This window comes from Bos grunniens, chromosome 29, assembly GCF_055505025.1.
Source record: "Bos grunniens cultivar Pamir isolate PY7600 chromosome 29, Bosgru_T2T1.0, whole genome shotgun sequence".
In the NCBI taxonomy this organism is placed as follows: Eukaryota; Metazoa; Chordata; class Mammalia; order Artiodactyla; family Bovidae; genus Bos; species Bos grunniens.
The window spans coordinates 45,860,627-45,886,469 of record NC_141193.1 but is presented as its reverse complement, the minus strand read 5'-3'; the positions used below and the strand labels follow the sequence as shown (position 1 = coordinate 45,886,469).

The 25,843-nt window shown below is 37.5% G+C and overlaps 1 protein-coding gene across 1 annotated transcript in view; it reads right to left on the bottom strand.

The window, feature by feature from the left end:
* Nucleotides 1–7,487: 7,487 nt before the first annotated feature.
* Nucleotides 7,488–25,843, bottom strand: part of FOLH1 (folate hydrolase 1) — a 71,342-nt gene continuing 52,986 nt past the window's right edge. The window contains exons 13-19 of the mRNA XM_086383147.1: nt 24,277–24,344; nt 21,887–21,978; nt 18,989–19,079; nt 16,214–16,478; nt 15,867–15,948; nt 11,276–11,368; nt 7,488–8,928 (exon numbers count right to left, since the gene is read on the bottom strand). Of these exons, the coding sequence (XP_086239273.1) occupies nt 8,739–8,928; nt 11,276–11,368; nt 15,867–15,948; nt 16,214–16,478; nt 18,989–19,079; nt 21,887–21,978; nt 24,277–24,344 (881 nt within the window). The 3' untranslated portion in view covers nt 7,488–8,738. The remainder of the gene's footprint in view (nt 8,929–11,275; nt 11,369–15,866; nt 15,949–16,213; nt 16,479–18,988; nt 19,080–21,886; nt 21,979–24,276; nt 24,345–25,843) is intronic.

The window sequence follows — 25,843 nt, the reverse complement described above, 5'->3', positions numbered from 1 at the left end:
CAACTCTTCAGAAAGTGGAATCCTTCACATTCCATTTTTCAACCCCCAAGCTCCTCAATAACACCACTGCTCTGGTCCTTATAACCTTCTGCTCTTTGGTGACGATGACTATTCTCAACCTCATCTGAACTGAATTTCTCTCAAATTTTATTCTTTTCATTCAGTCCTCCATGAAATTCTTTCCTCTAAGATTTGGGTTTTTTTGTTTGTTTTGTATGTGCATATTTGGTTACACACTATTGCCTTTTTTCTGTCTATAACTGCACACACAATAGCTGTTAATGACTGCTTTCTAAAACTGTCCCTTTTCTTCCCTACCTGCATATGATTTCATTCCCACTCATTCAAGAATAGAAAGATTGATAGTTTGTTGCAAAATTAGTGATTACATCATAGTTTTATACTATGCTGCTAAGTCACTTCAGTCATGTCTGACTCTGTGCGACCCCATAGACGGCAGCCCACCAGGCTCCCCCGTCCCGGGGATTCTCCAGGCAAGAACATTGGAGTGGGTTGCATTTCCTTCTCCAATGCATCAAAGTGAAAAGTGAAAGTGAAGTATGATTGACTAAAAAAGTCCTAGACAATTTGAGGAAGAAATATGATATTGACTGTTAAGTATGGGCAGCTATCTCTTAAGGCTTTCTTTTTTACTGTGTTTTCATTCTAGCCTTCAAAAACACTTTCTTACTTTAACCCAAGATGGGTCATAGTGCTTCACTCAAGGAAGGAGAGTAGACATGAAAATTTCTTTATTTACTTTAAAATTTTTATTGAAATATCATTGATTTCCAATGTTGTTTTAGTTTGAGGTATATAGCAAAGTGAGTCACTTACACATATACATATAGCCACTGTTTTTTAAAGAAAATTTTCCCATATATATCAATAGAGAGTAATAAGTAGAGTTCCCTGTGTGATACAATGGGCCCTTCAGTTCAGTTCAGTCGATCAGTCATGTCCGACTCGCTGCAATCCCATGAATTGCAGCACACCAGGCCTCCCTGTCCATCACCAACTCCTGGAGTTCACTCAGACTTGCGTCCATCAAGTCAGTGATGCCATCCAGCCATCTCATCCTCTGTCGTCCCCTTCTCCTCCTGCCCCCAATCCCTCCCAGCATCAGAGTCTTTTCCAATGAGTTACTCTTCGCATGAGGTGGCCAAAGTACTGGAGTTTCAGCTTTAGCATCATTCCTTCCAAAGAAATCCCAGGGCTTATCTCCTTCAGAATGGACTGGTTGGATCTCCTTGCAGTCCAAGGGACTCTCAAGAGTCTTCTCCAACACCACAGTTCAAAAGCATCAATTCTACGGTGCTCAGCGTTCTTCACAGTCCAACTCTACATTCATACATGACCACAGGAAAAACCATAGCCTTGACTAGATGGACCTTTGTTGGCAAAGTAATGTCTCTGCTTTTCAATATGCTATCTAGGTTGGTCATAACTTTCCTTCCAAGAGTAAGCGTCTTTTAATTTCATGGCTGCAGTCACCATCTGCAGTGATTTTGGAGCCCCCAAAAATAAAGTCTGACACTGTTTCCACTGTTTCCCCATCTATTTCCCATGAAGTGATGGGACCAGATGCCATGATCTTCACTTTCTGAATGTTGAGTTTTAAGCCAAGTTTTTCACTCTCCTCTTTCACCTTCATCAAAAGGCTTTTTAGTTCCTCTTCACTTTCTGCCATAAGGGTGGTGTCATCTGTATATCTGAGATTATTGATATTTCTCCCAGCAATCTTGATTCCAGCTTGTGCTTCTTCCAGCCCAGTGTTTCTCATGATGTACTCTGTATAGAAGTTAAATAAGCAGGGTGACAATATACAGCCTTGACGTACTCATTTTCCTATTTGGAACCAGTCTGTTGTTCCATGTCCAATTCTAACTGTTGCTTCCTGACCTGCATACAAATTTATTATCTATTCTATATATTATAATGGATATAAGTCAATCTCTCAATTTTTCTGCCCCTTCTTCTAAGTTGCTAATCATAAATTTGTTTTCTACACGTGTATCTCTTTTTAAAATAACTTCATTTCTACCATTTTCTTAAGATTCCACATATAAGTAATGTCATATGGTATTTTTCCTTTTTTTTCTGACTTCTTTCCTTCCTTTTCCTGACAATATCCAGGTCCATCCATGTTGCTGAAAATGGCATTTTGTTCTTTTTTATGGCTGAGTAATATTACATTGTATATGACATTGATATCATCTGTATCCATTCATGAAAAGGCAAAAAGATATAACACTGAAAAATGAACCCTTCAGGTCAGTAGGTGTCCAATATGCTACTGGAGAGGAGTGGAGAAGGAACTCCAGAGCAAATGAAGAGGCTGAGTCAAAACGGAAATGAAGCCCAGTTGTGGATGTGTCTGGTGGTGAAAGTAAAGTCCTATGCTGTAAAGAAGAACACTGCAGAGAAACCTGGAATGTTAGGTCCATGAACCAAGGTACATTGGAAGTGGTCAAACAGGAGATGGCAAAAGCGAACATTGACATTGTAGGAATCAGTGAACTAAAAGGGACTTGAATGGGCAAATTTAATTCAGATGACCATTGTATCTACTACAGTAGGTAAGAATCTCTTAGAAGAAATGGAGTAGCCATCATAGTCAACAGAAGAGTCCAAAAGGCAGTACTTGGATGCAATCTCAAAACAACAGAATGATCTCTGTTTCCAAGGCAAACCATTCAATAGCACAGTAATCCAAGTCTATGCCCCAACCACTAATGCTGAAGAAGATGAGGTTGAATGGTTCTATGATGACCTACAAGACCTTCTAGAACTAAAACACACAAAAAAGATGTCCTTTTCATCATAGGGGACTGGAATGCAAAAGTAGGAAGTCAAGAGACACCTGAGTCTGACTTTGGAGTACAAAATGAAGCAGGGGAAAGGCTAACAGAGTTTTGCCAAGATAAAACACTGGTCTTCTACCATCTTCCAACAATACAACAGATGACTCTACATATGGACATCACCAGATGGTCAATACCAAAATCAGATTGATTATATTCTTTGCAGCTAAAGATGGAGAAGCTCTATACAGTCAGCAAAAACAAGACTGGAGCTGACTGTGGCTCAGATCATGAACTCCTTATTGTCAAATTCAGACTTAAATTGAAGAAAGTAGGGAAAACCACTAGGCCATTCAGGTATGACATAAATCAAATCCTTCATGATTATACAGTGGAAGTGACAAATAGATTCAGGGATTAGATCTGATATGGATCTAATGTGAGAGTTGGAACATAAAGGCTGAGTGCTGAAGAACTGATGCTTTTGAACTGTGGTACTGGAGAAGACTCTCGAGAGTCCCTTGGCAGCAAGGAGATCAAACCAGTCCATCCTAAAGGAAATCAACCTTGAATATTCATTGAAGGGACTGATGCTAAAGCTGAAGGTCCAGTATTTTGGTCACCTTATGCAAAGAGCTGACTCATTAGAAAATACCCTGGTGCTGGAGGCAGGAGAAGGGGGCAACAGAAGAGGAGATGTTTGGATGGCATTACCAAGTCAATGGACATGAGTTTGAGCAAACTCCAACAGATAGTAAAGGACAGGGAAGCCTGTTGTGCTGCAGTCCATGGGGTCACAGAGTCAGACACAACTGAGTAACTGAACAAAAATCCTTAATATTATTCAATTAAAATACTGCATCACTGTTTGTTTTTTTTTTAATTTGTGCAATTGTATAACAAATACATGGTGGAGACTGCCGTGGTGGTGCAGTGGATAAGAATCAACCTTCCAATGCAGGGGACACAGGTTGATAGATTCTTGAAGATTCCACATGTCTCAGAGTGACTAAAGCCCATATACCACAACTACTGAGCCCAAGCTCTAGAACCCGGGAGCCACAACTACTAAGCCCGCATGCTGCAACTACTGACTATATGCCTAGAGCTTGTGTTCTGAAACAAGAGAAGTCACAGCAATGAGTAGCCTGTGCACCAAAATGCTGAGTAGCCCCCACTTGCCACAAACAGAGAAAAGCCCATGCAGCAATGAAGACTCAGTGCAACCAAAAATAGGTAAGTAAAATTAGGAAAAAAATTTTTTTAAGAAATGCATAGTAGGAGGAAAATAGATGTTGAGTGCCCCAAAGAATAAACTGTCAGTGCTGGGACTTGAATGTGTTCAGAATCTTTGCACATCTTCTCCATACTTTGTTCTTTATCTCAGGTAGCCAGACACTACAGCCTGTTTCCAGCAGGCTCTGGAAGGACATTAGAGGGTAAGAGAAAGAGAGAAGTCGCTGTTATTTCTTCTCTTCCTCTCCACCTCAGGCACCATCTCCTTCATGGTTCCAGCCTGGAACTGACTCTGATTCTGACTCTAAGGATAATTAATATCATTACCACCCTATCTCCACAGCCTAGTTTGGTGATGGCTTTCTTGCTGATGCTAATCTCTGTGTGGTTCCACTATCTCTTGTTTCTATTGTCCCCTCTTATTTCACAGTATAACCAATTCCTTGCATTACATTCCCTCTTTTTTAAATGCCCAGAATTTTTTTGAGTTTTACCGATCCGTTTGCATTTCATATTTTAAAGCCTCAAGACCACAAGTTAAAATATGAATCAGGGACTTCGCTGGTGGTCCACTGGTTAAGAATCCACCTTCCAACCAGAGGATCCCTAGTTGGGAAACTAAGATCCCACATTCCACAGAACAACTAAGACTCAATGCAGCCAATTAATAAATTTTTTACAAATGCTAATCAGTTCCAGGTAACAAATTATCCCTTATGAAACGAAGTAAATGTAATGTAAGAGAAGTAATCTCTTCTAAAATGGACTAAGTATGCCCTATTTGTGTTTCTCAGAGGAGAGCATAATCTTTTGTCTCTTTTTTTGTTACAGAGGTTTTGATTTACATCAAAACTCAGTGCTGTCCCTCGTGGCTCAGACTGTAAAGAATCAGTCTGCAAGGCAGGAGACCCAGGTTCAATCCCTGGGTCAGGAAGATCCCCTGGAGAAGGAAATGGCAATCCACTCCAGTATTCTTGCCTGGAAAAATCCCATGGATGGAGGCACCTGGCAGGCTACAGCCCATGGACTAGCAGAGTTGGAGTGGACTGAGCAACTAACACTTTCACTTTTCAGAGCTGTCAATCAGCAAGTTTAAATATTTGTTTAAACTAGCTGCAGAAGGAAATGGCAACCCACTCCAGTACTATTGCCTGGAAAATCCCATGGACGGAGGAGCCTGGTAGGCTACAGTCCATGGGGTGGCAAAGAGTCGGACACGACTGAGCGACTTCACTTTCACTTTCACTTTAAACTAGCTAAAATTTATTTAAAGGTACATCTATAAATTAAACATGTTAAAGATATATGAAGTATTGCATTTCACTACCTGTGTTCCCTATTGATTCAACTCAGTCATCCAGTTTATCTTTGCCTACACCCACCGTACAGGTGAACCAAACAAGATAGTCAGCCTTGTCCCCCAGAAAACATACCACACAGTTGTGTGTGAGTCGCTTCAGTTGTGTCCTTCTCTGAGACCCCACGGACTGTAGCCCGCCAGGCTTCTCTGTCCATGGGGATTCTCCAGGCAAGAATACTAGAGTGGATTGCTGTGCTCTGCTCCAGGGTATCCTCCCGACCCAGGGACTGAACCCGCGTCTCCTATGTCCCCTGCATTAGCAGGCGAGTTCTACACCACTATTGCCTCCTGGGAAGCCCCATTATACAGATAGATAAAGGAAAACACAAAACAATTTTTGGAAACACGCTTAAATTAATCCAAGATTTAGTAAAATGCAACTGAAATGCTCAATGCAAAAAAAGATTTAGAATTATATAATAATAATGTTCTGGAAATAAAATCAGTCACATATGTATTTTTAAAGTAATTCTTAGTGTCCACATTATGAAAAGTATTTAAAATATTTGAAATGAATTTCAACAATGTATTCAAAAATTATCATTAAAACATAATATTGAAAACACCAATGAACTATTTTACATTCTTTTTTTATACTAAGTTTTTGACTTGCAGGATGCATTTTATAGTAACAATTCAGTTTATTTCAGACTAGTCACATTTCAAGTGACTGAAACCTAAATGTGGCTACCCTGTTAGACATTATTGTTGTTGTTCAGTCACTAAGTCGTGTCTGACTCTTTGGGACCCTATGGACTACAGCACATCAGGCTTCCCTGTCCTCCACCATCTTCTGGAGTTTCCTCACATTCATATCGAGTTAGTGATATTATCCAACCATCTCATCCTCTACTCTCCCTTTCTCCTTTCGCTTTCAATCTTTCCCAGCATCAGGGTCCTTTCCAATAAATCAGCTCTTCACATCAGGTGGTCAAAGTATTGGAGCTTCAGCATCAGTCCTTCTAAAGAATATCCAAGGTTGATTTCCTTTAGGCTTGACTGGTGTTATCTCCTTGTAATCTAAGGGACTCTCTAGAGTCTTTTCCAGCAACTCAATTGGAAAGCATCAATTCTTTGGCATTCAGCCTTCTTTATGGTCCAGCCTTCTTCTTTTTTTTTTTTTTTTTCCTTTTATTTTTTTTAATTTATTTTATTTTTAAACTTTACATAATTGTATTAGTTTTGCCAAATATCAAAATGAATCCGCCACAGGTATACATGTGTTCCCCATCCTGAACCCTCTTTATGGTCCTTCTTTATGGTCACATCTGTACATGACTACTGGAAAAACCATAGTTTTGACTACAGGGACCTTTGTCACCAAAGTGATGGAGTTAGACAAACCATTTGTTACTTGGGAGATACCTTATTTTCAAACCCTCAGTTGACAGAACAATTTAAAGTTGTCTCAGGAAGACAGAATGGACTGGACCCCACTATCTCCAGCTCCATATCAATAAATGAGCATTATAAACATTTTCATGTGATAGTTTTAGACAAAAAGTAAAGTCAGCTAGGCTGTTTGCTTTATAAGAGAGAACTCACTGGCGACTGTACTTAGTATCCTAATGTCCACCAGTGAGGATCTTTATCTCCTGGATAATGTCAATTGTATTCTTTAGCCCTTTTGTAGAAGTTTCAGACTACACTATTCTTATGGTATTATACTATACTTTTAAAGAAGATTAGGTTATCGTAGGTATAAACACAAGCTGAAATCTTTCTGATTTATACAATGACCTAATTTATTTAAGGCAACAGCTACCTCTTCCTGCAATCCTCAACCCAAGAACAGTGATTGTTTTGTGTATCTGTAGTTCTTACATTCTTTAAGCCTCCATTTACCTTATACTAGACAATACTTTGCAGCTCCAGTGCTATTATAATTAATCATTCTTTATGTTAATGTTACTTCTTTACATTTCTGTGTGGTTTCTCTGCCTTGACTGAATGCATTTAATGGATAAGTGATATATCCATGCAAGGGAGCGCTCTATGTCAGTGAAGTCTGATGACCTACAGCCACAATAATACATGGATGGATGAAATGTCAAGAGTGAGTAAAAAAAACAAGTTATAGTGAAATATATGGGGTACAATTTTATTTTCAAAAATTCTAAAAATACACAAAGTCAAACACATGTATGGAATAAAGCAATGTATGGTAAAAGCATAAAATTCAAGAAAGTGAGTATCTCTGAAAGAAGGGGAAGGCATATGGTCAGCAGTACATGGGCGATCCAAAGATGTTGGTAATGTTCCTTTTCTTAACCTGGTTATTGGAGGAGGTTTACAAATGCTTACTTTGCACTGTACATATATGTTACATATATCCTTTGGTATAAACAACATATTTGCTAACTTTTTTAAAAAACAATTATCCCTTATTTTATAGAGGGACTATATATTTACCTTCGGATTTCCCTGGTGGCTCAGACAGTAAAGAATCTACCAACAATGCAGGAGACCTGGGTTCAATCCCTGGGTTGGGAAGATCCCCTCGAAGAGGGCATGGCAACCCACTCCAATATTCTCCCCTGGAGAATCCCCATGGACAGAGGAGCCTGGCAGGCTCCTGTTGCAAAGAGTTGGACATGACTGAGTGACTAAGCACACATATTTACCTTCAGGGCTTCCCTAGTGTCTCAGCAGTGAAGAATCCTCCTGCCAATGCAAGAGACACAGAAGACACAGGTTTGAGCCCTAGGTTGGAAGATCTGCTGGAGAAGAAAATGGCAATCCAGTGCAGTATTCCTGCCTGGGAAATCTCATGGACAGAGGAACTTGGTGGGCTAAAATCCATGGGGTTGCTAAGAGTCAGACATAACTTAGCGACTAAATAACAATAATAAAACAAAACATTTACCTTCAGGGTGACTAGACCAGAGTTGCCCAACTACTGATTGAATACAGCAATCCTCTCAGCCCTGGGAGGCCAGGCAGACAGAGGGCCGGGCTTGAAGAAGCCCTGTGGATTTTCCCCTGTGTTCTGTAACAAACTGATGCTTTCTACATGTGCAGTGACAGGAATAGATCTGGAAGTGTTGAAGGAGACATGATTCTCTGATAACGCCACCTAAGTGTATTAAAATTTTAGGCACTTATTTTCATCATTTAGTTCAATCTCAGAATAACTTTCTATAATTTCAGAAGAAAAATATCCATCTTTCTTATTGATCTATAAGAAGAAGAAAAGAAACACCAAGGTAGATATATGTATCTGTCTATACCTATGTATATATATGTACACAACTTTACTTTTCAGTTTATCAATACATCCAACATGATTCTTTCTGATTCATCATTCCAATTCAGTATGCATTTTACAAAGAAATTTCTTAGGCGACTTCTCTCAGAGTCCCTGCTGCAGCCTGCACGGTGAAGGCTGCAATAGAAATCTGTCTTTTCACTTCTTCCCAGGCCTTGGATGGGTCCACTCTGTTTTCAATATCAAAGAGAGCATCGTAGATCCCTGGGAATGACTCCCCCATGTACTTGTTGTGGCTGCTTGGAGCATAGATGATATGCCTGTTGATAGAAAGAATTTGCTATCAGTTGCTCAAATTACATATATAAGGGAAAAAAACAAGGGCACTCTATAATTCTTGGATTGTATAATTCTAATTGCCACTTGTCAACTAGACTTCCAAGTTCAATCTCCAAAGACTATGAAGTATGTGGTAATTAACTATATTTTGACTTTAGACAATGACTTAAAGTGGCTCAGAGCAACAAAAATGATGACAATGATAGCAACAGCAGCTTGTCACCTACTATATATCACACTTGGCATTAAATTATTAACCTACAATTTTTCTAAAGGGTTTCCCTGGTGGCTCAGTGCTAAAGAATCCGCCTGCAATGCAGGAGACTGCCTGCAACATAGCAGCCCCGGGTTTGATCCCTGGGTCCGGAAGATCCCCTGGAGAAGGAAATGGCAATCCACTCCAGTATTCTTGCCTGGGAAATGCCACTGACAGAGGAGCCTGGCAGGCTACAGTCCATGGGGTCGCAAGAGTCAGACATGACTTAGTGAGTAAACCACCATAAGTTTTCTAATTCTTGAAAATAAATTCTACAAAATTGATATTAGCATCTTTTTTTTTAATTTAATTTTATTTTTAAACTTTACATAATTGTATTAGTTTTGCCAAATATCAAAATGAATCTGTCACAGGTATGGCATCTTAAAGAGGAGGAAATTGAGGTCTGGGAGATGAAGTGATGAGTCTTAGTGTATACTGTAAAGAAGTGATGACTTCAAAATACCATTCTATCTTCTGAAATGCAGCACAATAGGGTCTCATTTGTGACCCAGCCAATCAATTATTGTACGGGCTTCCCTGGTGGCTTAGAGGTCAAGCATCCGCCTGCCATTCCAGGATACGTGGGTTCAATCCCTGGGTTGGGAAGATCCCTTGGAGGAGGGCATGGCAACCCACTCCATATTCTTGCCTGGAAAATCTGTGGACAGAGGAGACTATGGGGCTGCAAAGAGTTGGACACGACTTAGTGACTAACAACAGTAACGGCAACCTTTCACTATGCTTTTCTCCTACTTAAAGAAGAAGTCATGCTGCAATACCCAGCATCAAGCCAGAATGATTAAAAACAGTTTCGTAACATTCAACATGCCCTCGGAAGAAGGTGCTGTTTTACTGAAGGAGCTAGTGAAAGTGAAAGCAAAGGTCATTCAGTTGTGTCCAACTTTTTGCAACCCCCCTCCATGGACTATGCAGCCCATGGAATTCTCCAGACCAGAATACTGGAGTGGGTAGCCTTTCCCTTCTCCAGGGGATCTTCTTCCAGCTGAGCCACAAGAGAAGCCCAAGAATACTGGAGTGAGTAGCCTAGCCCTTCTCCAGCGGATCTTCCCAACCCAGGGGTTGGGAACCGGGGTCTCCTGCATTGCAGGCGGATTCTTTACCAACTGAGCTATGAGGGAAGCGTGTGTAATAACCCCGGAAGAGAAGGACAAATTCCACAATTAAAAGGCAAAGAGAGAAAGGGGCACAGTGCTGCCGCCAGAGGGAGACCATTCACTCCGTTTGGATGACACCCTTGGTCTCAATTCCAATTCTTCACAAATAATCCCTACACACAAAGATGGGATGTTTCTGGCTGGTCAGTGATCTAATTCTTTCTGAATTCTTAGTAAGATCAACCTGGGGACAGTTGATGGTTATCAGAAATACTTAATAATTATCAAAAATTAGGGGAAAAAACTGAGTATCAACATTGTAAATAAGTATATATTTATTATGCCTTATGTATATGCTGCTGCTGCTGCTAAGTCGCTTCAGTCGTGTCCGACTCTGTGCGACCCCATAGACGGCAGCCCACCAGGCTCTGCCGTCCCTGGGATTCTCCAGGCAAGAACACTGGAGTGGGTTGCCATTTCCTTCTCCAATGCATGAAAGTGGAAAGGGAAAGTGAAGTCGCTCAGTCATGTCCGACTCTTAGCGACCCCATGGACTGCAGCCCACCAGGCTCCTCCGTCCATGGGATTTTCCAGGCAAGAGTACTGGAGTGGGGTGCCATTGCCTTCTCCTATGTATATGCATAAATACACATTTAAAATAAAATAAAAAGGGGCTAAAGTTTATGTATACCAAAGCAGAGATTTTTATTTTCTACTTCTGACTTCCTCACTCTTCTAAATTTCCTACAATGAGCATACACTTTTTATATACAGAAACAAACAAAAAAGATAATAAAAACCTGTAGTAATCATTTTATATAAATAAATAATATTTACCATTTACTACATATGTTTTGGAATTTTTTGTTTGCAAGAAATCAAATACATTTTTGCCACAATGCAAATAATAAGAAAAAAATTTTTTTAAATGAAGAGCCATATTTTTATCCTTACCTATAGAAAGGCCTGTCTGGTAATCCTAAAGGATCAGTAAATGCTCGTTCCAAAAACATCAGTTGATCATTCATAATTCTTAATAATATGGGGCTAGAAAAGGAAAGGCATAAGTTGCAGCTTCACAAAAATAGGTGCACTACCCAGCAAATTAAACACTCAAAACAAATCTAAACACAGCTAATTTTAAATTCCTATAACATGCAAATTAAGAACAGTAGCATGCATAGTTATATTTCTTTAAATCCCATAAAGTAATATTCTGCTGAGGCTTATAATTAGGTCAGAAATAAAGAAACAAATATCATATATTTAATGCATATCTGAGGAAACTACAGAAATGGTACAGATGAACATATCTGCAGGGCAGTAATAGAGAGTGTAGGGAATGAAGTGTGGACACGGGCATGGGCAGGAAGGCATGGATGAACTGGGAGATTAGGACTGACATATATACACTGCCATGGATAAAACAGACAGCTACTGGGAACAGCTACAAAGCACAGAAAGTTCAGTTCAGCTCTCTCTGCTGATCCAGATGGGTGGGACGGGAGCCAGGTTGAGAGGGAAGTCCAAGAGGGAGGGGATATATGTATACATATAGCTGATCCATTTCTTTGTACAACAAAAACTAACACAACACAAAACTGTAAAGCAACTATACCCCCAATTTAAAACACAAACCCAAAAAACCACTGAAAATGTTCAATGTGCCAATGGAAAAAACTACAGTAATTTTTATTTACAATGAAATAACTAACTATAAACCTAGGTATTCAAATAATAGGCAAGAGTTTTTCATTTTAACTATCCTAATAATCTGTTCATAGAAGTCATTTAAATATTGAAATGGGTTAGTATATTAATATTTAGTAGGGTGCCTAGAAAATTATATTTACCAAATGATGGCTAATAATATTTTATTGTTTTTAAAGACAAACCTACATGAACACAGGGATGTTGCTTATTTTGTCCTTTCAACGATATTTGAATGCCTGTTAGGTATCAGACTCTTCCTGCTTACAGAGTTCACATTCCAAAGTGTGCAGGAGAGTGTTACTGTAATAAAAATGCCTCAATATACCTGAAAATTTACTAGCAATCCTGGAGTAGGGCAGCAATATGTTGTTAAATTCAACGTATTTTCATAATTTAATTAACTAATGAAAAATAATCATTACCATAAGGAATCAAATTACTTTATATAAAAATGAATTATCTCTAGCTTTGTTATGTCTTAGTTTTAATAAGAAAACTATGTGACCATTATTATTCTGAATGTTTATAAAATATATTCCTTTTAATCATTTGAGCAATCCTTCAAGTTATGCACGAATAGCAGCCCCATTCCATAGAGGAGATATTCAGATTCAGTAGAGAAATAACTTGCCCAAGTTCACATCTAGAAAGTTTTAGAGTGAAATAGGAGCTCACTGGGATGGTGGTAAAGGTAGTACCAGGTGGTACTAGTGGTAAAGACCCCACCTACTAGTGCTGGAGATGTAAGAGACACGGGTTCTATCCCTGGGTCAGGAAGAGTCCCTGGAGGAGGGCGTGGCAACCCACTCCAATATTCTTGCCTGGAGAATCCCTATGGACAGGGGAGCCTGGTGGGCTATAATCCATGGAGTCACACAGAGTTGGACCTGACTTAAGCAACCCAGCGGGAGCAGCAGTAGGAGGTCAGTACTATTCCTTCAACTGAAGTATGTCAACAAAAGGCAAATCGAATAATTAAAGGCCACAGAATTTGGATATGAGCTATTTTCAACATTCATTTATTTAGCATCAAGAACTCAGGTTAAGTGATAGTATAAAGGTAAACCGTGGGAACAGTCCACATTAACTAATAAAGAGGAAAATTGAATGAACCATAACTTCAATAAGGTATCACAAGTTTCTGAACCAAATTCATAAAGCATTTGCTAAGAACACAGAAACTCATGTGGATACACACACACACCCCATTCGGATGTTCCTTGTTCAGCGCAGTAAGTCACTTGAGTTGTGTCTTATTCTGTGCGACCCCATGGACTGTAGCCTGCCAAGCTCTTCCATCTACGGGACTTTCCAGGCAAGAATACTGGAGTGGGTTGCCACTTCCTACTCTAGGGGATCTTCCTGACCCAGGGTTCGAACCTGAGTCTCCTGTGTTTCCTGTCTCCTGTGTTGGCAGGCAGATTCTTTACCACTAGCGCCACCTTGCAGGGTTCAAACTAAAACATCCCTGGGAGGTAAATGCTCAGAGCACCAGACTTAAGTAAACAGGATCTATTTCCACCAGAAGTATGCTGGCCTTCCTACAGAGACTGGAGGAGGCTAGGTCTTGAGGCTGAAAACTATGTGACCATAAAGGTACCAAGAAGTCAACACTCTGTTTTCTTCAATGGGTTAAGACATTGATTGAAGAAAAGCAGGATTCAAGAAGTGTCTCTTCCACAGATTTCAAAGTTTGGTTGAGAAATTCTGCATCCACCTTAATTTATTTTAGCCAGCATTTACTTTCGTTATGTACAAACCACGGCTCCAGGTGTTTCAGGGTATGCATACATAATATAGAGATACAAATTGTACCTTAACTATCATTTAGAGATGGTAAGACAAATCCAGAAATACTCAAGGAAGTGAAAGCCCAATGTGCTAGATTACCATGCTATGCCATCAGGCAGTTCCCCCACAAGGAAGAAACATCATTTATTTAATGACAGAAAATCAGGCAGTTCCCCCACAAGGAAGAAACATCATTTATTTAATGATAGAAAATCAGCTTTATAGACTGGAGTGGGTTGCCACTTCTTACTCCAGGGGATCTTCCGGACTATACAGTGTTTGACATTACTCTAAAATTTATTTATCATTGGTTATTTTTACTTAGATAAAAATTTGAAAAGAATTATAAAGTATAAGGGAAAAAAATCTTCACATTCCCCCAAGGATAACATGATTATTATACTAATTGCTTTCTTGTAATATTTTCTGTGTATTTAAAAAAATAGTGTATATGAACAATTTTATGACCTTTTTGTTTGCTTAACATATTATTATATCTTAATAAACTTCTTTCATAATTATCAATTTTAATGTTTACAAAATGTTTAAATTGGTGGACATACGATTGTTTAGTAACTTCTGTTCTTATAGGTATTAAGGCTGCTTTGAGTTATTTGATATTATAATTTGAATTTTTCTATGAGAAGCCATTTCATTCCCTCAAACTTGAGACCCTTTCCTGAAGGAAAAAATTTCAAGAAATAGAAATACTATGGCACAGTGTAAGAACACTGTCATTGCTCTAGAAATTGTAACAATATGTATTTATGTTTTTTAATAGCTTAAAGCAATAGCAATTTCAATGCTATCAGAAAAAATAAAGCCCAAGAGTATCAGCTTCAGTGTACTGCCTGTAGCAATTTGCACAAACAAATTTTAAATTGCTACTCACTTGATATGAAAATAATACATTTTCGTTTGTGGTTTTGGAATTACTAGTAAATTTGAATTTTTTTTCTATTTCTGTATAGATGATATGTTATTTTTTAATTCGCTTGTCAGTATCAATATTTCCCACTTTGTCTTTTCGATTCTCTTATCAGTTTTCAAAAACAAATTTTTATAATATTTGTATTACCCCCATTCATATTTTCTGGGTCTTTATTACCCACCATCCAAACTTTCCAGTCTTTTGTCTTTGATTTGGATTATTAGTTTTCATATTATTAAACATTTTAATATTCTCAAATCTGACTACACTGTCATTTCTAAACTTTGAATCTCATTTCTAAGATATTTCAATTTTTATTAAAAAATTGTTCTATACCTGTTGTTTATCTTTGTGTAGAATGTGAAGTGAGATTTTGGATTCACTTTTTTTTACCAATTCCTGAAAGAGCTTATACAATATTATTATTTAATACTTTTCTCCTTTGATTTTAATGTATCCTTTATTACAAATATTTCCTTATATATCACTGGTCTAACCTTTCATCTGTCTGTACTCTCTCTTTCCATGTATTCTTGCATCAGTCCCCAAGGATTTGATATTTGTATCATCATTATGTATTTAACTGGTATTCACTCTCAAAATTCTACTTTTTGGAAAAAAATAATGGCTTTATCTTATTTGCTATTCTGGATATAGAGAATTTTTCCAGGTGGCAGTGGAGATTATGAAGTGTTTGTGGGAGTAATGACATTAAGAAGAGGGAAGAAGAAGGTGTGTTTTGGGAAAAGAAGAGTTTGGTTGAAATCTGATGTACAGATATTTAAACAACAAGAAAAAAAAAACAAGAAAATTATGGGGACATATGGTGAAGGACTCTTCAACGTTAAGGTGGAAATTTTGTTACTACTACTCAGTTCATAGTAATGGAGGTACCAGCATTCTCAACAGCACATATGTAACCTGAATGTCAAAAATATATCTTTAAGAGATATGGCAGCCCAGTGTAGGGTGTGTTAGAACAGAAAGAAAGCAGAAAAACACTTTCCAAAGATAGTTCAACAGTAAGACATCAACTAGTATTTCTTTTTCATTATATACAGTGAATGCATAGCATATATATCTGTCTCTCTGTATATATGCAGAACATACTTGTTTTTATCCAAGTCTTGCAGTCTCTCACTGAAATTAGAAGCAATCTCTGTAAAATTCTTCACTGCAGAAAAGAGTGAATCTAAAAGAGAAATTAGAAGCTAATGAAATGGCATTGCTCTATAGTTTAAACAAGGGGAACCATACAGGAAGCTGTTCCTTTTTGTATTTAACAAGGTAAGTATATTTTGTATATTGCAAGATAGGCATCAGTGAGACAGAGAAAACATTTATATGCATAAAATATTTGATCATGTGGAATAGCAATAAATAATAAATGGACCTAAGGTAAGTCATTACATTTTAGATTACAGATTGAGAGTTTTGAAAGAGCAAAGGTAGCATACCAAATGACACACTGTATGTTTTCATTTCTTGTAGATGCTTCATTGAAATATTGTAGATGTTATCAGCATACTTTCTTAAAACAACAGCATAATCTCGACAGTCGAAGGGCAGCACTATGGAATTGGCTATTTCGAAGATGATTCCACCTCGAACCTGGGCCACAGTGAGGTGATACTTAAATGCTGGATCGTAAAATTTTTCCACTAATTCATACGTTTCATAGATACTATGATACAGTGGATAGCTGCTGAATGTGCTTGTTTCCTACAAAAAAAAAAAAAAAATCCAAAATGTATCCCTTGTAAGATAACTTATATAAATGCATAGTATCACAGTTACTGTTAGTAAGACTGTTTTTGTCAGTAATGAATAAAGGAAGTATCTAAGTACTTCAATAAGCCACTTACTAAATGTTTATTATTATATTATTAAAACCTGCCCCAGGTTTTCACTAGTAAAAAAGTATGTGTATATAACATAAACAATACTGTAAAAATGATCTTGGAAGAAACCTAACATTCTTGCCTTTTAGAAAACAGGAGATGTAAAAATCTTCCTCAAATAAAGACAAGATAATGCTGCATTTGTGTGAAAATAATTTAAGAAGACAGAGAATTGTTAGAGGCAAGAAAATAAGCATGATATATTATATAGGGCAATGGTGCAAATTGTTTACTGACTGAAATTCCTTGAAAGAGTAATTTTCTGACAAGCAGTGTGCTGATGAGTGAGTCTAAACAGTGAGGGTTCAGTAGTAGATCTGAAATCTCACTAAAGAGAGAAGTAATGCTAAGACGGTTATAAGAATACAAGAACATACACAAAAGGCAAGAGGGAACAACTTTTCAAATTCTGAGTTGCTGATTTATGCCTTTTGCCCACTTTTTAAAGATGCTTGCCTTTTTTTTAACTGATATAATAGAACACTTTATATAGAGGTGTATTGAGAGTGGGACTCTGGAATTAGCCTGCCAGAGTCTGAATCCAGGCTTCAGAACTTATTACCCCAAATAACTCTGGCAGTTTATTAACCCCAGAATTACTAACCTTTCTTGCTGCAGTTTTCTCATAAGAAAATGTAGCTGATATTTACGTCTGCCCTCAATACCAACCCCAGTGGTGAGAGATTTTCTGTCTGGGCAGAATAACCAACCCAAGACAAAAGACTACAGATCTCAGTGTTAGCTGTCTCCCACCGAAGCAACTAGAACAGGCACTCCCATTCCCTCTCTTGTGAAGCTTCCCCTTCAACATGCACCACCCCACATATGAGCTTTCTCTAGTCTCACTCCCATACAAGAGAGATAGCCAAAGATGGCCAGGCATTTGAAGACAGCTTTTAACTTGAAAGTTATAGATCCAGCCTGCAAACTAGAATAAAATCATCTCTGAGTAAGGAGGTACTACAGGGAATGGAGGGAAACTTAATTAAAAAAATAAATAAATGAATGGCATAGTTGAAGAAAACATTGCAGAATGTAAAAAAAAGACACAGATAGGAATGCAGGAGAACAGATAAAGGCATTGGAAAAGAATCCCCCAGAGGCTAAACAAATTCATAAGAGTTGAGAAAGAGAAAAGAGGGAATAATCAAAGAGAAAACATTTCCTCCAACTACAATCCATAGGTTTCCACAACAAAGGGTATAACTTGTGCCCAGTTCACCATATTAAAATATGACATAATGCGCATTTGTTCACCAAGGGCAACACAGTCATAAAGAGTAGATACTAAAATTTTCCTTTAAAAATAAAAAGCAAGAAACAACAGATCAGGGAACAAATAACATCTCTCAACAGGCTGGGAGACAATAAAGCAATAAGATCAAAATTCTAAGGGTATAGAATTTGCAACAAAATTTTTTTTCCCAAATTATTGAAGAATTCTGTGTAGTGTAACTAGCATGCAAGGTATTTAGCTTTTGTTCACTCTTTTCAAGAAGTGCCTGAAAGATGTGATCCAAAAAAAAAAAAAGAGAGGTGAGTAAGTAAGAAAAAGGAAGACATAACATCTGGGAAACAGAAAATCCAAAGTATGAGTAAAATGAAAATGTTCTCAGCTTTCTTTTAAAATTTAGGCAAGAACTGTGCCACAGGCAGAAAGAATAACCAGAGAACCCAGAGGAGCAGAAGAGCCCCAACAGGGAAAATGAACTCTGCCAGATCACCTGATGAGTTTGAATATACTAGAAGTTTGTAGGTACATGGAGGGAAAAAAAAAATGCCTCTAATAAACAAGCATAGCACAAATATGATATTGAAAACAATGCCATGAAGGTAAGTATTTGGGGGTTGGGAGAGGATGTGATATAAGAGAACTGAATGCCTAGCTTCCCTAGAAAGAAGTAAACGGATAATACCTAAAACTGAAAAAGAAAGAAACAGCAGAAGTATATGATTGAGTGAAGTGAGTGAGTGAAGTCGCTCAGTCCTGTCTGACTCTTTGTGACCCCATGGACTGTAGCCCACCAGGCTCCTCCATCCATGGAATTTTCTAGGCAAGAGTACTGGAGTGGGATGCCATTTCCTTCTCCAGGGGATCTTCCCGGCCCAGAGATCGAACCCAGGTCTCCCACATTGCAGGCAGACGCTTTACCGGTCTGAACAGACAGACATCAGAAGAAACCAATTAAAAATGGGAAGAATTCTAAGTTGCTGAACAAAATCAGGGATGTAGCGAGCATGGTGGTTAAGTCACTTTTTTTTGATCCAGAATTATTTATTTAGCTAAAATATATTCATAATTAATCCTGAAGAACTTATTAATAGACTTACCCAATCTTTAGTATACCTTGCTCTGCCTGAAGCAATTCCAAGTCTTTGGAAGAACACTTCAAAATCATTTCCAGATCCTAATTTGCTAATCCTTTTAGAGATAAAATACAGGATTATTTGAGTAACTTCTTCATTGACTACAGATCAAAATGAATTAAACTAAATCTCCACTCAATACTATAAATACAATTTTTAGATATATTGACTTTAGAGAAGCAACAACAACAACAACAAAAAAAAAGGAATGTCATTTTTTACTTCCCAGAAGACTATTTTGGGGAGGGGTTATCATTGTTTTTTTGAGTTTCTGGACCCAATTCCAACCTGTTTATGTGGGGAGGGGAGGGTTTCCCACACCGACAGCACACAATTCTCCAGGACACCACATGGGTGTTCTACAATTCAACTCAGTTCTGACACTGCCCACCTGGAGTCAGGTCCCAGACATGAAAGGCTTGCCACCAGAGACTGTCCCACCCCCCAACTCAGAATCCTGTGCTTCTGACCAACCACTACAGAGAGGAGGGTCCCACAAACACCTTCTTGGATTGGCTAGAGCAGCTCATAGAACCAAAAGAAGCATTTACTTACTAGATCACCAATTTATTGTGGAAGATTGTAACTCAGAACAGCCAGATGCAAGAGATGCATAGGATGAGGTACAGGAAATGGGTCAGAACTTCCAACCCTGTCCAGGCTCACCACTCTTACAGCATCTCCACATGTTCACCAGCCAGGAAACTCCCCCAAACTATAGTTTTGAGATTTTATGAAAACCTCAGTACATGGTCATGATCAATTAAGTTATTGGACACCAATGACTGAGTCAACCTCAGGCTGCCTCCCTTCCAGGGATGTTGAGGGCCAGATTGAGAGCTATAATCCTCAAATCACTCAACTGGTTCTCCTGGCAACCAGTCCCCACTTTAAGTGTGGGTCTATGTTACCTCATTAACAAAACAAAAGATACGTTTGTCCCTCTCACCTCTTAGAAAATTCCAGGGATTTTAGGAGCTCTTTAAGAGAATCAAGAAGAATTGTATTGCCTATTAAAAATTCTTGAAGTTGGAAAGTATTTTCCTTCACTGATTTATTTTATTATCTTTATTTGTTGTACATGATACAGTTAAAAGAATCAGGAAATTTTCAGATAACTCAGATTTAAATCCTATCCTTAAAATTTCTTTTTTTTCTTTTTTTATTTTTTAACTTTACAATATTGTATTGGTTTTACCATATATCAACATGAATCCGCCACAGGTATACACGCGTTCCCCATCCTGAACCCTCCTTCCTCCTCCCTCCCTGTACCATCCCTCTGGGTCGTCCCAGTGCACCAGCCCCAAGCATCCAGTATTGTGTATCGAACCTGGACTGGCGACTTGTTTCATATATGATACTATACATGTTGCAATGCCATTCTCTCAAATCATCCCACCCTCTCCCTCTCCCAGAGTCCAAAAGACTGTTCTATACCTCAGTGTCTCTTTTGCTGCCTCGTATACAGGATTATTGTTACCATCTTTCTAAATTCCATATATATGCGTTAGTATACTGTATTGGTGTTTTTCTTTCTGGCTTCACTCTGTATAATAGGCTCCAGTTTCATCCACCTCATTAGAACTGATTCAAAAGTATTCTTTTTATAAATTCTATCCTTAAAAATTTAAATTATTCATACCGTTATCTTAATCTCAAACTACTGAGATATTTATTCCTCATCCCTTGCTTGTGAAGATATGGCTAAACCTGATATGATGCTTATATTCTTATCAGAGTAACCAAAATATTGCATGATGTTCAGAAAAAAGGAAATTTATTAAGCAGCAAGAGGACAGACTGAGGCACCATGTGCATAATCTATTCAAAAGAAAACCACATTTTGATGGCCTAAGATTTAATTTCAAAACACATATCAATACTTTGTAAGCAGACAGGGTAGGGGGTCCCTAGAACAAGAGAACTAGGTTTGGCTTTCTTGACATAAGACAACTCACTTTTTATCTAAGCCATTTTGTGATAAAGCCCTGGCCACAATGCTTATCCCTGAACAGGTCTCAGTAATAAATGATTTTAAGGCAACAAGAAAATTTAGGAACAAATGACCTGGGCAAGAGAAGTAACAACAGCAAAGATAATAAGCCTGTTGTAAAGACTTTCAGTTCAGTTACAATGGTAAATATTAGTCTAAAGAACATTTTTGAGCCGTTCTGCAGAACATAAACCCCTACGTGTGGTCAACCACCAGATCAGCTGGGAATGATGATGTTAACCTTTTCTGAACTCAGTCAACTAAAGTTTGGACTTTTTCAAATTTTGTCCCAATTTTATTATGAATTATACTCTGCTGAAGCCCCTTTATGAATATGCATGTACTCTTAGCTTAAAACATCTATGATTTTACTGTTCAGGGAGATACTGCTTTGGGAAAGATCCCCAGTGTTTTCGAGGCTACCATGATGGCTCAGCAAGTAAAGGATCTGCCTGCAATGCAGGAGACACAGGAAATACAGATTTGATCCCTGGGTTGGGAATATCACACTCTAATGTTCTTGCCTGGGAAATCCCATGGACAAAGAAGCCTGGTGGGCTACACCACCGCAGTGGGTCACAAAGAGTCATACAGGACTGACTAAGCACACCCAATATTTTCCATACTTGCTGCAAGTAATTCATCCTTCCATCTCCAGTTCTTTGACTTGGTTGTGTCTTTTGGCTCTACACCCCTTGAGAGGCAAACCCAGTTTTCAGGTAACAATTTTATTTGTGAACCTAAGCACTGCTTAATCTTTATCAGATGTTAGAGAATTTTAAACTTTTATTATTTATTAAAAGAAGCTATCCTTTATTTTTGATACAATTCCTTACTAAATTCCATACAGAGTTCTGTTTGTTTACCTTGGCAAGTCACTGAATTCAGGGGAAGGACTTTTTTCATTCCAGCTCTCAAAAAGAGACTTGCCTTCAAAACCTTCATCAGGACTTTGGAGCTACATGAGTTAAACAGGGGAAAAAAGAGAGTATCTATTAACCAGGGAATGAGTAGTTAAATCATATTAAGGAAAATATGAGAAGTAATTCATACATTAGCAGTCATTAAAAATTACAGCACTGAGTTTCTGATGATATGGGAAAATGTTACTATATATAATATACCTATTATAAAAAAAATACATGGAGTGTATGGAAAGAAAGGGTATACCAAATTATTACCAAGCCATTAAATTCAGATGGATGGTCATAATATAAGATTTTTTTTCAATCTGTTCTTCTGAATTAAAGGAGGCTACTTTCAATGATCCATTCCTTCTCCTCTTAAAAGAAAATGAAAAGGAACAAAATGGTTAAGGGAAGATTTTTGTTTTGTTTTAATATTGCTTTGTGCCAACAAGGTTGTCAAAGTCATTAAATAATACATAAGAAAATAAATACACTAATATTTTACTTAGTTGAGTGTATATTGTATTTATGTTAAACACAGGGCTTTTAATGAATTTTTAGATTTTACAGATAAGAAAACTAAGGGAGTAAAATATGCCCTACTACTGAATGTGAGTTTCAGAGCATTAAATGTTATGCCAAAACATCTAGCACACTAAATTGAGATTAATATTCCACTATTATTGGTAATTGACTAGCATATGGTATAAAAAGTTTTCATTTTCTATTTAATAAAAGTCCTATGATCTTTTTTTTTTTAACAGATTCAACTCAAAAAAATTTATAGACTACTTATGCTGTGGAAGACTTTTTGTAGATGCTAGCAATACAAAGTATAGTAACACACATTACATATCATCTACTAGTGGGAACTGTAAATAAAAGTGTGGATTTCATGTGCTAGGTGCTATAACACAGGGATGTGCAATGGTCAATGGGAATACAATTAAATTTACAAAAGCATGAGGTAAAATGTCAGTATGTAAAGCAACAAAATAACTTCACTCAAGCTTATAAATTTACCCAAAACTTTTTGCTACAAATGGCAGAAACATTCCATTTATTTTAGGAAATATGAATTTTTGAATAATGTAGAAATATATTACTAGATTGCTTAGTTTATCACTAAAATTTGAAATGCTGCAAATCATCTTCTCAAAATAAACAAAACATAATTTTTAAAAATCCAAAATTACCAAGTATCACATACTTTCAAACCTAACCTAGAAGTAGTGTTTTTGCATTTGTCACAGAGAACCACCAATCCACCTGGTAAGTAAATATAACTGCCAAGCTTCCTCAGCATTGACTTTAAATTCCATAAATGGTGGGAATTCTCTGAGATGCAATGTTTCAAATATTTAATTTTGTAAACACATCACAGGAATTGATTAAAAACTGCAGATCCTGAAGGAACTCTTAAGTAACATATGAATAGATTAGTGCCAAATTAAACTTTTCCACTCCTACTGAAGATGCCAATAAATTAAATGCCATGCTTGTTAAGCCAAAGCTTAACCATATGTTTAGGGTCTATTTAAAATCCCTACTTAAGGTAAACAAATATTTTTCTTAGTAAATACATTTCAGTTGGTAATTCTGTTAGCCCTCTGTTAAATAGGCAAGTTTTTTTTTTTAATCCTTTTTCTGTTCCAAGGAGGTAAATAGCAGTAAAAACAAAAATCTGTCATGCAAAAGCTCATTCACTATGACTAACTCTAGGACCAGAGGCTTTATGGGGCAGGAGAAGTAAAATGAAGAGCTGCCTGTCAGTCCTGCAGAAATTCAGACACCACCAGGTTCAGTATCTTGTGCTGCCGTCAGAAGGAATAAGGCAACTTTAGCTCAGTGGACTGAAAGCCACAGCAGGAAATCATGAACTGAGTACATTCAACCCATGTACTCCAGTCTCTGTCCCAGGACTCTGCATGCGGTGATTTACTTACTCTTTCTCAACAAGTTAGAAATATCAACTTTTCCTGAGTCCTGAATTAATTGGTATCATATTAAAGAGTGAAAATCAGTTTTAAAACTAAGAAGTTAAACCACAGGACTCAGTCATAGTGTAGGTACTGAACACGTTGTGACTTCAATGGCTAATGCTTTTTGAGCTCTGTTTTTTCATTTCAGATGGATATGGCATACTCAATGCTCCCCATAGACTGCCTCAGACTGATGTGGGGCAAAACAGGATAGCATCCACCATTTATAAGACATTTCTAGGAGTGGATCTTTGCTATGTGGAAAAAAAAAAGTTATAAAACAACAGTTGTTCAACATAATAAACATAATAATGCCACCTCAGGAAAACATTTGTAGAACTTAAAATTCCATGTAATTATTTTTACCTCCTTTGTTAGGTTATATACCAAGCTGTACATAAGTGGGGTACAATCAACTCTCAGAGTGTAGTTTCCTGAAAGACAAGGAGAAAGTTGTTTTCTATTTCATTACTTTATTTTATTCTTCCATTTAAAGACCATTCCTAACTCCTTAGCCAGAATGACCCTTTTAAAATCCGGGGACTTCTGTGGCAGTCCAATGGTTAGGACCCTGCATTTCCACTGCAGGAGGTGCGGGTTTGATCTCTGACCAGAAACTAAGATCCCACAAGCCTTGAGGAGCAGCCAAAAATAAATAAATAGAATTCAAATCTGATCAAAACTTTCCAGTTCATCCCTGGATAAGATTCATCCTTATCTTGACCCTTGGTGCAACACATGAAACAATCTCTAATCACCTCTCACCTTTCCAAATCTTCACCTTCTACTCTGCCAAAGCAAATGTTCTGTACAACAGAGATAATAAAAGTACTTCCCTCACACGATTACTGTGTCAAATAAATGTTTATATTTAAAGCTTTACTTTAAAACATTTAAAGTAAACGTTTATGTTTATCAGCATTTGCCGTTGTTGGCACTTGAGCTAAATTTTGTATGTGAATGTCAACACCCTAAACTAAGGATAGCAGTGTCTTTGGAGAGTTATTTCAGAATGGTTTCAGTAGAAATTTTTTCTTCGTAAATTCTGCATCTTAACATTAGGAAGCCAATGCGTGATTTACTGTATTATTTGAGAAAGGAACAGTTAATAAAATTTTAAATACAAAACAAAGTGAGATAAGCTGTGTTCCAATCACAGATTAATGGGGGTATTATTTGCTTTTGATCCTAAAAAGGATTGGGAAACAACAAAACAGCATTAAGTCAGAGAATGACATGATCAGCAAAACCCACAGATTTAAAAAAATTCATTATAATCTTAAAAAAACAGCAATAGAACATTATTCTACTTTTGAAGAATATGTTTGGAAAACTCATTCTGTGTGACAACGTATTTCATCTTCATATGTGTTTAAATGAGGATGATAATAATCCAAGTTAACATTTCTGAACATTAACCCTGTGCAAGGGACAACTCTGGGAATTTTGTAATTATTAACTTATACCCTTATAAGAACCTTTGAGATATATGATATTAATAAATCTATTGAGAGCTGAGAAAACTGAGACACAGAGAGCAACAACCTGAGGTCACATAATTAAGAAGTAGAAGGGCCAGATATAAGTCCAACCCCTGAGCCACTAACTAAGGAAAGTCAGAGGAAGGAGGGGAAGATAACCGAAATGCACTAATTAACTTAGGAGACAACGCAGCTTAGATACATGGACAAAGAAGAAAAAGTAAATGCCAATGTGCCTCCATCATATGCAATGTCCCAACTGTTTTTGACATGGCAGACTTACTAATAAACTGAAGAAAATATTCTATTGTCCATCCTTCATTCATTTGTTGCACCCATGCAAATAACATTTATTTAATAAGACATTAAGAATCCAGGAATGAAGTATGATCCCACCTGTTCCTGGTAGAAGAATATAGTCTAGAAAGGGAGGCAGTTTCTAAAACAAATAA